This window comes from Symphalangus syndactylus, chromosome 2, assembly GCF_028878055.3.
Source record: "Symphalangus syndactylus isolate Jambi chromosome 2, NHGRI_mSymSyn1-v2.1_pri, whole genome shotgun sequence".
Lineage (NCBI taxonomy): Eukaryota > Metazoa > Chordata > Mammalia > Primates > Hylobatidae > Symphalangus > Symphalangus syndactylus.
The window spans coordinates 65,103,427-65,118,746 of NC_072424.2; the positions used below are offsets into that span (position 1 = coordinate 65,103,427).

The following is a 15,320-nucleotide window of genomic DNA, read 5'->3' on the forward strand; positions in this document are numbered from 1 at the left end:
TACTAAAAATACAAAAATTAGCTAGGCGTGGTGGCATACACCTGTAGTCCCAGCTACTCGGGAGGATGAGGCAGGCGAATTGCTTGAACCCAGGAGGTGGAGGTTGCAGTGAGCCGAGATCACATCACTGCACTCCAGCCTGGGTGACAGAGTGACACTCTGACACTCCATCTCAAAAAAAAAAAAAAAAAATCTAGTAAGGGAAAGAGATTCTCTATAGAATGTAAGTTTTCCCCAACAAGAGACAGCTTTGCAAGGCCATTTCAAAATATGTCAAATAAATATATTTTGGGGTAACATATTTTTATTTCTTTCAGGTCCCACTATGTGTCACGTGATGTTATTCCAGAGTCAGGTTGGAATTTTCTTATTGCTACAGTATATTTTACCAGTCTTAAGATCTCCGTTTTAATGTTAATGCTGGTCAGTTGTGTCTAAACTCCAACGGGAGGAAGGTATAATGAGGCATATCCAACCGCCCACCCCTTCCCATCAGGGCCTGAACTCATCTTTCAGGATTTTTTTGAGATTACCTTGGCCAAGACAGAGGTCCATTCCTTTCGGGGGTGGGTGGGTGATGGTGGTGCTTAGAATTTTATTTTTGGTTTTTGTATTAGTCTCTTCTCGCACTGTTAGAACCATTTGAGGCTGGGTAACTTATAAAGAAAAGAGGTTTCATTAGCTCACAGTTCTACAGGCTGTACAGGAGGTATGGCTCCAGAGGCCTCAGGAAACTTACAATCATGGTGGAAGAGGAAACAAGCACGTCTTACCACGGCGCAGGAGAGAGAGAGAAAGAGAGAGAGTGTGAAGGGGAAAGTGCTACACAGTCATAAACAAACAGATCTTCTGAGAACTCCATCATGGGAATGGCAAGGGGGAAGTCTGCCCCATGATTCAGTGACCTCTCACCAGGCCCCTCCTTCAACACAAAGGGGCTATTATTCCATATGAGATTTGGGTGGGGACACAGAGCCAAACCATATCAGTTTTCACGTGTATCCCAACAAACATAAACATCAGCAAAGTATGTGCAAACCAGCATCCCTATATCTATTCTTGTCTCAGCTGAACCTGCATACATCCTGCATCTTGGACTCTCAAGGCCCTAACGTAATGGCAGAGTATTAACTCTACACTTAAATGACTGTTCCCCTAAAGTAGGGGTAGGAGGAGATCAGATCTAGCTTTCTGTTTTTTTTTTTTTTGTTTTTTTTGAGACAGAGTCTTGCTCTGTCGCCCGGGCTGGAGTGCAGTGGCGCAATCTCGGCTCACTGCAAACTCCGCCTCCCGGGTTCACGCCATTCTCCTGCCTCAGCCTCCGAGTAGCTGGGACTACAGGCGCCCGCCACCGCGCCCGGCTAATTTTTTGTATTTTTTAGTAGAGACGGGGTTTCACCGTGGTCTCGATCTCCTGACCTCGTGATCCGCCCGCCTCGGCCTCCCAAAGTGCTGGGATTACAAGCGTGAGCCACCGCGCCCGGCCCAGATCTAGCTTTCTTTCCCAAATCAGAATGCTTTGCACTTTCATGAAATAAACATACTTCTAGGAGATGTCTCCTTTTATTTATACAAACATACACACCGAACTGGAAGGTAATTTGAAGTTAGGAGATGGAAAACTAAAGGTCAAAAAGGGAAGAAAGCAAAAACCTCCCTTGCACACTCCAGCCCACAGACCCCAAGGACCGGCGCGAGGTCCTCAGAACCGGAAGGGCTAGCGCTGGCTGGGTCCCTGCAGCCCCGCGCCGCTGCGCCGCAGCCTCCGGAAGACAGGGGACGCTGTGGCGCCGGGCCGGGCGCGCTCCGCCGCTCTCTCTAGCAGGCGGGGCGGTGAGGCGGGGCGGTGAAGCGGGGCGGGGCGTCTGGGGCGCGGAGAGGAGGTGACCCCGCGAAAGGTAAGCGGCGGCTTCGCTGGTGCTGAGTGGTTGGGCGCCGGCCTGGAGGGGACGGGGCGGCAGCACCATCAAGCTCCCGTCTCTGCCCTTCCCGGCTGCCCTGCCGGCCTCCCTCCCAGGGAGGCAGCGTCCTCTCGGGCAGCCCAAATCTTTGCCTCTCCGTGGACTCCCTCTACCCGCACCCCAAGTCGGTGGAGCTCTCTGGCCCCACAGAGCCCATTTCCCGTACTCACCTTGCGGGCCCCAGACAGTCTGTTCGGTGCTTCATCCATGGACACCCTCACCCCGAGAACTCTCTCGTTTCCTGCAGTTTCTTAGTGTCCTGGCTCACGAGACTCATAGGGGAACATGGTGTTTTCAGGAGACGCCGCTTTTCTTTTGTCGTAGTGCGGACACTTGTGCTTTTTCAGCCCTGCAGCACAATGTGTAGAACTGAACTGAATGCAGTTTCTTTTGGAGGCGTCCAGTGCATCTGTCTTTGAGTAAGCCTTCGGCAGCAAACAGTAGTCCATGACACTGGGGGAAGCCAGATACGACTCAGATTGTCAGTCCTCAGGCTGTCGCCAGCAAAGCCTTTCCCCTTTTTTCAGGACAGTACTACATCCAAGAGGTGGAAGGATACTTTTGTTTTGTTTTGTTTTGTTTTGGGTTGTGTTGTGTTCAGAGTTTCGCTCTGTCGCCCGGGCTGGAGTGCAGTGGCGCGATCTCCGCTCACCGCAACCTTCACCTCCCGGGTTCAGGTGATTCTCCTGCCTCAGCCTCCCGAGGAGCTGGGATTACAGGCCCGCGCCACCACATCCGGCTAATTTTTGTATTTTTAGTAGAGATGGGGTTTCACCATATTGGACACGCTGGTTTCAAACTCCTGACCTCAAGTGATCCTGACCTCAAGCGATCCACCAGCTTCGGCCTCCCGGAGTGCTGGGATTACAGGCGTGAGCCACCCAGCCCGGCAGGAAAGATACTTTTCTAGAAAGTATATTTTACCTTAAAAACAACATATATATAATCAATTTTAAAAACTTAAGTGATTATAATTTTTTTCTTAAATATTGTAATATACATGCAAAGGCCTTTTATCAAGAGTAAGATGGGGTGAGGTGGTGAAATATTGGTGGTCTGGAAATTGGGAGACCTAGGTGATCGCACCCTCCTGGTAAAGACATCTCCTTGGGTCTGGGTTTCTCAGAAAGGAGTTTAGAAGGGAGAGTTAGACTAAATGGTGAGTATGAAAGTAGCTACCATTGATTGAACATCTGCATCCTTTAAAATATGTCATCTTAATTAATGCACACATTTGGTACCTATCTATGCAATAGATAGTATTGCCCCTTTTATAAGGGAGAATCAGAGAAAATGATTCCCCTTTATAAAGGGGAAGATGAGAATCAGAGTTGTCACTTAAAGACACAGCTTATAAGTAGCAAGGTGAGAATCTGAGGTTATGCTGTGTTTCCCCTCAAGCCATGAAGTCCTCTGATTCTATCCCAAACTTGTTTAAACTAATTTAAATTATTTTTAAGGTTTTTCTGCCCCAAACTTCAAGTTAGTTTCTTATTAAGATAATGTGGCATGTGAAACTATAAAAAAGTGTATTATACTTTCATTAAAATATTTTGCCCATTTTATAATTCTCTGTCTTTTAAAGGAAAGGCTTTCATTATTAATAAGGTTCCTGCTCGTTAACGTTTTATGATTCTGGTCATTTTATTTGGTCTTCTATTGAGGTGCTTATTTCTAAAATGTATATTTGAAGATTAAGTGTTTCTCTTAAAGTAATTCTTATATTCTTTATATCTTAGTCTAATTTGCATGTACAATATATTAATAGGTAGTCCTGTATTCTGGAATAACTCCCTGAGCAAGAATTTTACTAAAGGAGGGAAAATGATTAAAAAATGACTAGTCCTGACTCTCGGTGTAGGACCATCTGTACAGCCTCTCACATTGTGTGTTATTAATTTCAGGGGCTTACTATTCTTACGTTTTGAGATGTAAGTGACTCTCATGGAGTTGGGTAAATGGGCAGTCCTTTATCTTTGCTTCTTCCTTTTTCCATTGCACGCTTCCCTCACAGGAGGATGGACAGAAGAAAAAGGTAAAGAACATTTTACCAGGGAGAAACAAATGAAGTAAATACCCCTTAGTTTAGACCTTTTTTACAAGCAGCTGTGAAATGTTCTACTCTCCTCTATTTTTTTTTTTTTAAGAAAAGATAAATAACAGTTTCTTAATCATGCATAGAAAAGGGAACAAGAAGTGGGTGATGGAAAAATGAAGAAGAAATAAGAGTGGGGCAGATTGCACAGCCAGGGGTGCCTGATTAATTATTTTGCAGGTAGGCCTGCACACAAATTAATCACAAAATTACTTAGCCAAGAGCAGTGTAATGCCAGGTTCCCAGCATCACTGCTAATCTGTGTGTATGTATGTTTTATGTCATTACTGTTTTAACACAGTAAATGAGGTTTTTAAATCCAGCTTAAAAATAAATAGATCTTCAAAGTGATAATAACTAAAGATTGGTCAATATCATGTGTAAGTAAATGAGTGACAGCTGCAGTGGAAACAAAAAGAGAAGAAGGTGGAGAAACTAGTGGGAAGACTAAGAAAGTTCTGATGGAAGTGTGCTAGACATTAACTGGTTTTGTCTTAGGTGAGTGGTAACGTCAGAGTAAGTTATTGCCATGCCTTGACCTTATGATTAGTTCTGCAGCTTTTAAAATTGGAACTTGTATTAGTTTTGTACTTGAAAATAGCTAGTCAACTTAAACTTCAGGATTAAAAGTTTACTTGTTAAAATACAGATTTGTTTTCCCCAAAACAATTTACACATCTGTGAAGAAATGACGAAGGTTTTGCATTCTACCTGTTTTATTTATTCAACTGGCATATCTTGAATTTATTCTTCAGCCAGACTTGTACAGCTCTGTGGGCTGGCACGTGAACAAATACAGAAGAATTTTCTCGTATGTAGAAAAGGATTTTTTTTGTTGTTCTTATTGTTTTTAAAATAGTTACGTATAACAAATTCTTGGCTGCTAAGACCCTTTCTGGTCTCAGTAATCTGAATTTTTTTTTAACAAAGTATAGATGGTTGTTAAAAAGTCTTAGTTTGATAGATGGTGTAAATAAGTTCATGCAATTTTGGGAGAACTGTTGTATCATCAGTGACTGTGGCTCATAAAGGAGAAGCAGCAATAAAACTGAGCTGTTTTATCCTACTTCTAATAAAAGAATGATAAATAATAGGAAATGTTACTCTCATACTTTCCAGAAAGTGTCAATAACAGTGGAAATTGTGGTATATTAAATCTTTTAAAATATACATGTGAGTTTCCAGTCAAAATATTCTTTGTCATTTCTAGCAAAGAGTTTAACATAAACAGTGAATTGTTAAGGTAAATGTGCGTGTCTGGGAGTTGCAATATAACAAATACTACCCTGATTATTTTATTGATTCATTATAAAGGAAATATAGGTTCTGCTAAGGAAAAAAAGGAGATCAAGCAATCTTACATCTAAAATTAAGTCATCACAATTAGTGTTAGAATGCTATGTAACTATATAGTTTTTTACAGACATATTTCATATAGGTTGAATTTCATAACACTCAGCATCACTGCATCCGTTTAATTTTAAAATAGTGACATTTTTGTTAGCTGTAACTAGTCTGTCTTTCTCCCCGTCTCCTCCCCCCCATATATATATATAAAAATGACAGCAGATCCCTTGTGAATAGATTAATGCCCTCCCTGAGGGGATGATTAACTCACTCCACACCTGAAGTCCAAAATTATATACAGTATATAATTTTATATACCCCAGGAGTAGAGTAATAATAATATATAATGTAAATTGTATATTACAATACATTATTAATATATGTGTTAATAAATTACATATATTATAATTAATGTATAATTATATGTAACATAAGTTTATATAATTTTGGACATCAGGCGTGGAGTGAGTTCATCATCCTCAATTCCTGGCACATGATCATCCACACAAAGTGTATGTAATAAACTATGCTCTGAGGACCCTTCTGTGCTCTGCAATATGAACTTCTATACCCATCTTTTCCATTACCTTGTTTTTCTTCCCAATGAACAACTTTAATCTGTTTTCTATAGGCTATCTTTGTTTTAAATACACACAGCTGTTTTCCAATAATAAATGGAAAAATGCTGTTTATGTCAGTTTCTGGTTACAAGACTTTTACCTTTGTATATTTGCTTTTTCAGGCCTTTTTAGTATTTTTATCTAATGCCTCAGTTTCATGTAGTGGCACACTCTGAGGCCGAGATTCAGCCCTAACAACATGGCCATGGGCTAACTATTTTCTTCCTAATGTTCCTTATAGGTTTGGCTGTTGACAGACTATAATACTACTTCCACTTTAATGACTGCTTCATTTTGCATTTTCTTTTCCTATCTTAGCCCATTTGTGTTGCTATAAAGGAATACTGAGACTGGGCAGTTTATGAAGAAAAGAAGTTTATTTGGTTCATGGTTCTGCAGGCTGTACAGGAAGCATGGTGTCAGCATCTGTTTCTGGTGAGGGGCTCAGGTTGCCTCCACTCATGGTAGAAGGTGATGGTGATCTGGCATGTGCAGAGATCACATGGTAAGAGAGAGGAAGCAAGAAAGAGAGGGGAGGTGCTAGGCTCTTTTTAACAACCAGTTCTCCAGGGGACTAATAGAGTGAGAACTCACTTGCTCCCCACCCTCCCCCAGGGAGGGTATTAATCTATTCATGAGGGATCCACCCCCATGACCCAAACACCTCCCACTAGGCCTCACCTCCGACATTGGATGTCAGATTTCAACGTGAGGTTTGGGAGACAACTATCCAAACTATAGCACCCACATTTATAGTCAAACAAGTTTTTAGCACAGGGAGAAACATCACTGACACCTGGTATAGGCACCTGGTGGCCAACATTTGTTACTTAAATTCTAAATACCTTTATAAACACCATCATGGCTAAGAGAAGAAAAATGAAACACCAGCACTTCTCATTAGAAGAAAAAAATGATGGTAGTGGAAGCAGTAGATTGCTGCCACAACAAAGGAGAAATAGCAAAGGAATTTAACACCACTACCCCAACATTGTTCACATTTTTGTAAGATTGAGCCAAGATTGAAGAGAAAGTTTAAAAAGGGATTCTGGGACTAAAGCAAAAGTGAATGCGAGGTCCCTTTTATCACTGTTTTTGCATGATATCAGGTTCGTGCAAGAAAGGGGCATGTAACTGTGCTGTAGAAAGCATTGGATTTTTGCCAACCTTAGGAATTGCGTTAGTCTCTTCTTGCGTCACTATAAAGAAATACCTGATGCTGGGTAATTTATAAAGCAAAGAGGTTTAATTGGCTCACGGTTCAGCAGGCTGTACAGGAAGCATGGTGCCAGCATCTGCCCCTGGTGAGGGCTTCAGGAAGCTTTCAGTTGTGGTGGAAGATTAAGTGGGAGCAGGCATGTCACATGGTGAGACAGGAAGCAAGAGGGAGGGGGAAGAAGTGTCACACTTAAACAACCAGATCTCACATGAACTCATAGAGTAAGAACTTGCTCATTACCACAAGGATGGCACCAAGCCATTCATGAGGGATCTGCTCCCATGATCCAAATGCCTCCCACCAGGCTCCACCTTCAACACTGGGGATTACAATTCAGCTTGAGATTTAGAGGGGACAAACATCCAGAGCTTATCAGGCATGGTGAGTTTCAAGCAAGTGCGGGCTGCCTGAACAAACTTCGGGCATATTCTGGAATTGTTTCACAAGTTGCCTGTAGTGAAGAAAACAGTTTCAGTAGAGAAAATTACTAACTTACATGCAGGAGAAATTTAAAAACAAAAACAAAAATTGCTGGTTACAGCTTCAATGGCTTGTTTGTTTGTTTGTTTGCTTTTGGATACAGGGTCTAGCTATGTTGCCCAGGCTGGTCTTAGACTCCTGGGTTCAAGCAGTCCTTCAACCTCTTCCTCCCAAAATAGTGGGATTACAGGTGTGAGCCACCCCGCCCAGCCTGAATGGTGTTTTAAATGAAACAGGTGTTCTTGTTACCTTATCATATGCTTCATGCCAAAGGTAGACTTTGCAAAGGAAATAAACAGATTGATGATTGGTGTATTCTACTGTAATGCATTCTGGAACAATTGTCTTTGGCAAGTCAGCTCTCAGTGCTTCAGAAATGTTCCCCCGTGATTACCAAGCCAATACACATGCCTGAATAATGAGAAATGTGTTACTGAATGGCTGATAAAGATTGACAAGGGAATGCAAGGAGCAATACACAGTATGCTCTTGCCAATAGACAATTGCTCTGCCCACAACATACTCCCACACTGGGATCATGTAGGGGTTGAGTTTTTCCCATTGAACTACACAGCCATTCTGCAGCCATTGGATCAGGGTACAGTTGGCACAGTGAAAGCTCACCTCTGAAAGCAGTTGTTGGAACAACTCTTTCTAAATGTAGAGGATGAAGAGAAAAATGGAGAAAAACAACATGAATAAGCCATTGACATGATTGCAGAGACTTGGTGATCTATAAAGTTATCTGTAATCATGAAATGTTAGCAAAACACAGGCATGATTCCTGTGGAATCCCCTGAGGTCCTCCTGTAAGAAGACTGCAACCAAATGTGGTGTTTGAACCAATCTAGCACTCAACTGCTACTGTCATTGATGTCTCAAACCAGTTTGATTTTGAAGACTGTGTGGCTACAGATAGCAATGTAACTATTTCCCAAGTTACCAAATCCTGAAGTTGCTACAGGAGTGCTAACTGATGTAAAAATTGAACCAGAAGGCCATGGTGGTAACGATGAAGAAGGCAACAATGATGATCATGATATGCATGAGGAATAAGTGATGGAACCAGCAACAGTGAACATTTCTGAAGCCTTTGCAAGTGTAGAAAGTGCTTAGAACATTCCTTTTTCTTCAAGCAGATGTTCCTCTTGAGGTGCATACCCAATTAAGTGATATAGATGAACATTCAGTGATTACTGCAACACAAAGTGTTTTGAAAAGCCAAGCTCCTAGTTTTTTCCTTAACTACGAAGTTGTGAAAATACTGATTTTATAAAGTCTATAAAATAGTAAGCTTAATGAATACTTATACTGGCCAGATGTGGTAGCTCATGCCTGTAATCCCAGCACTTTGGGAGGCAGAAGCAGGTTTGCTTTGTTGCCAGGAGTTTGAGACCAGCCTGGGCAACATGGCGAGACCCTGTCCCTACCAAAAAAAAAAAAAAAAAAAGCCAGGTGTGGTGCATGCCTGTAGTCCTAGCTACCTGGGAGGTTGAGGTGGGAGGATCACTTGAGCCCAGGTGTTTGAGGCTGCAGACTGCAGTGAGCTATGATCATACCACTGCACATGCATTCCAGTCTAGGCAATCGAGTAAGACTCTGTCTCAAAAAAAAAAAAAAAAAAGTGTGCAAACAAAGCCCCAATGTGTGTTTAAATATGAATGTTTGGCTCTTAACTTTTATTTTATAACATTTACTGTACAGTGATTGCAGCATTTCCCGCAAGTAATTTTACTATATTGTCATTTATGTCCATCTTTGGAAGCTTTCTTTCTCTGCCTCCCCTCTTTCAACCGTCACCTCTCATCCCAGCATTAGATGGCAGAGATGATAAAATAAGCTTTTGCCTAGTAATACCTAGAAGAAAAAAATACTCCCAAAGTGCTGACATTTCAGCTAGGAAAACAAGAAAACAAAAGACACACTTGGATTCAATAGGATAGATTTAGAGTAGCTAAGATAAAAAAGGATATTCAGATTAAGGAGATAGCAGGGCATGTCCTACCCAGAAAGTTGCTGATTGGCAAAGGAGGAGTAAGTACAAACAACTCCTTATCCTCACTGCTTGAGAAAATGAGTTCATGTGTGGGCTAGTGGAGGAAGACAGAGGAGCAGTGGGGGAAACTGGCCAGGAGTGAATCTGTAGAAGATAATGAGCAAAGGAATGCTGGTCCTTCCCTCAGGGTGGTGTTCTGGAGGGGCTGTTGAAAGGTGAGGAGGAGTGAAAACAAGGAAGTAAAGAAAGGAACGGATAACCTACTGGCCTCACCTACTCTTAGTCCTGGTTTCATATGATACAACGTGACTCAGACTAACAATTCTCCAGTCTTCTATAAAAGTAGGAAAACAACCTTTGCCCAACACTTTTATTTTGAGATGAAAATTAAAATAATGAAGAAAATTACCAAATTAAAGTTAAAGCACCATTTACAAAGTGCATCATACAAAGTAATAAGATAACTGACAATCACATTTGGTATGTATCTGGGTTGGAATTCAAAGAAAGAATTTAAGAATTACTTTTTAAAGAAATTTATCAGAGAAGCACAATTATGAAGGGAAAAAATATATTACTTTGTTTTTAGATAATAAATCATCATTGATCAAGATGTCTTCAGCACCTGAGCCTCCAACATTCAAAAAGGAACCACCCAAAGAGAAAGACTTTCAAAGCCCAGGGCTCAGAGGGGTGCGCACAACAACCTTATTTCGTGCTGTGAATCCAGAGCTCTTCATTAAACCTGTAAGAAATACATCCAGGATAAGACTTGATGTTTAATCCAACCAGACTCTTAGAAAGTTCTAATTTTCTTGTAATTGATTTTATCGTGGAAATTTTATGTTGACAAGTAAGACCTCTCTGTGAATAAAAGCAGGTGGAAGGACGATTTTAAATGCTGTTTCACATATAAATACACATATAAACATAAATATTTTAAGGGCATTTGAGAGTTATAATGAAAAATGGTTGCCCTTTAATGGATTGGCTTCTCAAACTATCTAAAGTACCATTTTAATAGTTGCATTAATTTGAAGACAACTTTTGTTGTTTGATCAGGTACTGTTAGGTAAATAAGACCTTCCATTTAAGCAAGGAAACTAAAATGAAAATCTGACCATTCTTAACATACTGCAATTCTAGCCTCTAGGTAATATTTTTATCTAAGCAATATTACATTGCTTAGATAAAATATCCTTTGTGAAACATTCCAAAACATTTGATTTGATGAAATTCATTTATTTATTAGAAGTTCTGTCACCCAGGCTGTAGTGCACTGGTACGATCATAGCTCACTGCAGCTTCAAACCCCTGGGCTCAAGGGATCCTCACACCTCAGCCTCCTGAGTGGCTGGGACTACAGGTGCACACCTTCATGCCTGGCTCATTTTTAAAATTTTTTGTAGAGATGGTGTCTCAGTATATTGCCCAAGCTGGTTTTGAACTCCTGGCCTTAAGTGATTCTCCCACCTCAGCCTCCCAAATTGTTGGGATTACAGGCATGAGCCACCACGCCTGGCTGAGTTTATTTTTAAATAAATGTAGATTCTATTTTAAAATAAATGTAAAATCAAATTAAAATATGATAAATATTTAAGTGTGTTGAATCTGATTAGAATTTTAGTAACATAGTTACCAGTGTAAACTGTTTTAAAGTTAAATAGATCAACTGAATCAGATCATTAAATCAAGGTAAAATATTTTAAAAGCTTTGAACTAATGTGTTCTTGTAATTGCTAAAAGCATTTCAAGAATTGTAAATTTAAACTGCTCTGAGTCTGTGTCCTTTCTTAGGTGTTCATCTAAGTGAAAAAGTTTGACCCTTATTTTGAAATGGAAATGTCACCTAAAGGAAGAAACTGGGGCAAATTAATATAGGTAGGGAGTTTATTTGGGCCAAGGTTGAGGACTGCAACCTGGGAAACACTTCAGAGTAACCTTGGGAAACACTCTGGAGAGCAAAGGAGAGGCTGGAGTTTTTTGGTTTTTTTTTTTTTTTTTTTTAGTTTTTAGTTTATTTTATTATTATACTTTAAGTTTTAGGGTACATGTGCACAACGTGCAGGTTTGTTACATATGTATCCATGTGCCATGTTGGTGTGCTGCACCCATTAACTCATCATTTAGCATTAGGTATATCTCCTAATGCTCTCCCTCCCCCCTCCCCCCACCCCACAACAGTCCCCGGAGTGTGATGTTCCCCTTCCTGTGTCCATGTGTTCTCATTGTTCAGTTCCCACCTGTGAGTGAGAACATGAGGCTGGAGTTTTTAAGAAAAAAGATGAATCAGGAGAGAAGGCAAGTACAAAAGTTGCTTTTCAGTAATTTTCATTGGTTTGCAGAAATGACATTGATGAGTAATTGACTGTACATTGTTGAACTACAGAGTATGAGTTATAATGTCTGGTGGATGGCATTGTAAGGTTAATATATAGCTATTGGTGGTGTCAGTCCAGAGCCCACATAGCAAGGGTTTCAAAATTATTACTTAGCTCAAAACATGACTATTATCTCATTCCAGTGCCTCTCTGGGCCTGATAATTTAAAGGGGGCTCACATTCCTCAGTTAAAGAGTTTCTTTTATTTCACAGTAGTGGTACAGCAGGTATGGTGACAGAAGCAGAAACTATTATTTGTATCACTACTGTGCATTTACATTGACCTAAGAAAGGCCAATTCGTTGAGTGTAAACATGCAAAGAAAAGAGTCTAAGGTACAGTTTGAGGAGTAACAAAGTTAATAGACAAAATAGTTTTCTGGAGTTGTGAACATCTTTCCTGTATGTAAAAGTTTTTTTTTTTTTTTTTTTGTCTGGGCATCATGACTTATGTCTGCAATCCCAGTACTTTGGGAGGCTGAGGTAGAGGGATCTCTTGAGGCCAGGAGTTCAACATACCAAGACTCTATCTCTACAAAAAAATTTAAAATTAGTCTGGCCACAGTGGCTCACGCCAAGGTAGGAGGATCACTTGAAGTCAGGAGTTTGAAACCAGCTGGCCAACATGGTGAAACCCCGTATTTATTAAAAATACAAGAAAAGTAGCCAGGCATGGTGGTGCACACCTGTAGTCCCAGCTTGGGAGGTTGAGGCAGGAAAATCACTTGAGCCCAGGAGTTTGAGACTGCAGTGAGCTATGATTGCACCACTGCACTCCAGCCTAGGCAACAGAGTGAGATCCTGTCTCAACAACAACACAGCGTGTGTGTGTGTGTGTGTGTGTGTGTGTTAACCTGAAAGCATCACTTTGCCTCTTAGGGTCTTGGATTGTCCAAGAGTAAATCAAGGTTAACAGCATAATAGCTGTTCCAATCACTAAATTTCTTGAGGTAATAGAGTAGATTCCCAGCGAAGAGTGTATACATCATCATCATTTCTGTGCCTAATATATGAGGTTTTTTGCCAGTTATTCATGACTTGGGCAAGAAGAATAGCATGTGTACTTCATTCCTCACTTCCTAATAAAATGAACTAATTTGAGGTTTGCAAATGGAGAGACTTGGGCCCAGAAACCAGGAAGTTAAGCAACTCCTCCACTTCACACAGATAACATTGAAAACTCCGGGTGCCAGACCAATTTTCCTGCCCCACTCCTTTCCCAGCTGTCACCTTCCTGAGAGTAGAGGTCTGAGATGTCCAGGGTGTAGATGGGAGAAAGACTAGAGAGGAGAAGCAAGAGTCTTCTGTAATCTCTAGATGATCAGTAGTTTAGCTAATCAAATAAAGAACTGAATAAATGATTTTAATTGAAATATTGCCATGGTAATGCTAGTGTTGTAATAAAGATGTGGCATGTCAGGAGGAAAGTGCAACCGATATTTGGGTCTCCTCAAATTGTTAGTCTTACTAAAGCTTTATCATTTTTTTTCTTTGACAGAACAAACCTGTAATGGCTTTCGGATTGGTAACTCTTTCACTTTGCATGGCATATATTGGTTACCTACATGCAACACAAGAGAATAAAAAGGACCTCTATGAAGCTATTGATAGTGAGGGGCACAGTTATATGAGGCGGAAAACATCCAAATGGGATTAGTAGTGCTGGTTACTGCAGATGGACCTTTATTAAGGGTTCCGAAATCTTCAAATGAAAGACCTTGTGAGTGTAGAGTATCATGTTTCTTGTTCTAGAACATGCTAATGGAGAGAGAAGATAGCAGTTGCAACCAGACAACTGTCGTAAATTTTGTCCTTTCACAGCTGCAGCCATTATCTCATTCTTTTTCCACAGAGCGAGCGTCATAATATTTTTCTTTCCTTACCTCTTATAAAAGTGCCATGAGAATGGAAGTTGTTTTTGTTAATTATTAAATTCTGTATAATAAAAGTACCCATGCTGTTAAATTTGCATGATGTTTTAAATATTTTAAGGTGAATTATGCCGGTGCAGCTGTCGTGAAAGTTTACTTGTGTTTTGCTACTTGCAAAGGAAATGTTCATGTTTTCCCTGGCATAGAACCTATATTTTTAAAGAAAGATAAATAGAAATTTTAAAGCCTGAAGTCAATATTAAAAATATGAGATATGAGAAACTGAGTTGGCTCTGACAAGTAGTTTTTATAGTGTCACAAATGGTTCATATATTTCAGTTTCTATTTTAGCTATATTTGGGGCAGAATTTTATTTTAATGGAAAAGATCCTTCCACTCAGCTACTAAAATAAGGATTAAGAATATCCCAGAGTAATTGGAGTTTTTCTTTAAAAAAAAAAAAAAAGTATGTTTTACTGAGGTATGATGATTTTGACAACTAAATATTATCTATTTTAGTTTTTGTTTCTGTTAATTAATGTTAATTAATTTTGTTTATGTTAATTTATGTTACAGTAATGTTATAAACATAAGACCAAGTGTTCTTATAGTTATTTAAAAACTACAACTACTCAATAGATAAGGAATAGATAAGGTCTCCTTATTGTACCAGGTTTACCTTACATACTTTTTTTTCTTTTGAAGTTTATATGCCAGCAGGCCTTTTTGTTTTTTTCCTTTTTAGAATGTTTCTTACTCTCTGAAGCATCAGCATTTTGAAGTGTCTTTTATGGAAGTGGGGACAGAAATGGGGGTAAAAATGAGTGTAAACAAAGCCCAGCCCCACGGTCAGCACCCACTGCAGGCGAGCAGCAGAATGGCCTTGGTTGTCCTGGCACCTGGCCCAGGGGCCTAGGACAGAGGTCAAGGCTAGGCCCCTGTGTCTGGCCAGATTCTGCCTTATGGAATTCAAATCTTTCTCACAAGGATTCTGGACCTGCTTCATTTCTAGATATACACCTAATTCTCCAAATCATTGTAATTGGGCCTCAGTAGTAAATCTCATCTCTGAAGTCTTGCTTCAGTCGCTATTAATATTACCAAGTAATAATAACAGCACAGCAGAGTTTATAATAATGTTATTTTTAATTTGTCATACTTTATTGTGGTTTTGTAAGGTACATGACAATGTAATTATGTGTGATTTGTAGGTATTATAGAACTTAGCTAATTGAATTTACATGGAACTAAATAAAATCTGTACTACTGAGCCCCAAATATTTATTTGCTATGCCTCTCTGTGTAATGTACTTCATATAGTTTAAAATGCACTTCAGTGATACAAAATCCC

The 15,320-nt window shown here is 40.0% G+C and overlaps 1 protein-coding gene across 7 annotated transcripts; it reads left to right on the forward strand.

The window, feature by feature from the left end:
• The first annotated feature begins 1,824 nt into the window (after nt 1–1,824).
• SMIM8 (small integral membrane protein 8) lies at nt 1,825–15,247 on the forward strand. Of its 7 annotated transcripts, none has more exons than XM_063619232.1 (4): nt 1,829–1,898; nt 6,342–6,458; nt 10,308–10,465; nt 13,597–15,247. In XM_063619232.1, exons 2-4 carry the CDS (start codon nt 6,437–6,439, stop codon nt 13,753–13,755), a joined length of 339 nt encoding a protein of 112 aa, XP_063475302.1. In that variant the 5' UTR covers nt 1,829–1,898; nt 6,342–6,436; the 3' UTR covers nt 13,756–15,247. The 7 variants fall into 7 exon arrangements, with proteins under 7 accessions (XP_055114186.1, XP_063475302.1, XP_063475291.1 ...); XM_063619221.1 differs by having other exon boundaries at nt 14,715–15,247; XM_055258219.2 differs by lacking the exon at nt 6,342–6,458 and adding an exon at nt 3,976–3,996 and having other exon boundaries at nt 1,841–1,898.
• Nucleotides 15,248–15,320: the final 73 nt, after the last annotated feature.

What these genes read in the sequence shown, in the direction of transcription:
- SMIM8 (XM_063619221.1), top strand. Translation starts at nt 6,437, where the DNA reads ATGGTGTCAGCATCTGTTTCTG. An exon ending in GGTGTCAGCATCTGTTTCTG is followed by an intron (nt 6,459 to 10,307) that starts GTGAGGGGCTCA and finishes CTTTGTTTTTAG; the next exon opens with ATAATAAATCATCATTGATC. An exon ending in CAGAGCTCTTCATTAAACCT is followed by an intron (nt 10,466 to 14,714) that starts GTAAGAAATACA and finishes TTTCCTTTTTAG; the next exon opens with AATGTTTCTTACTCTCTGAA.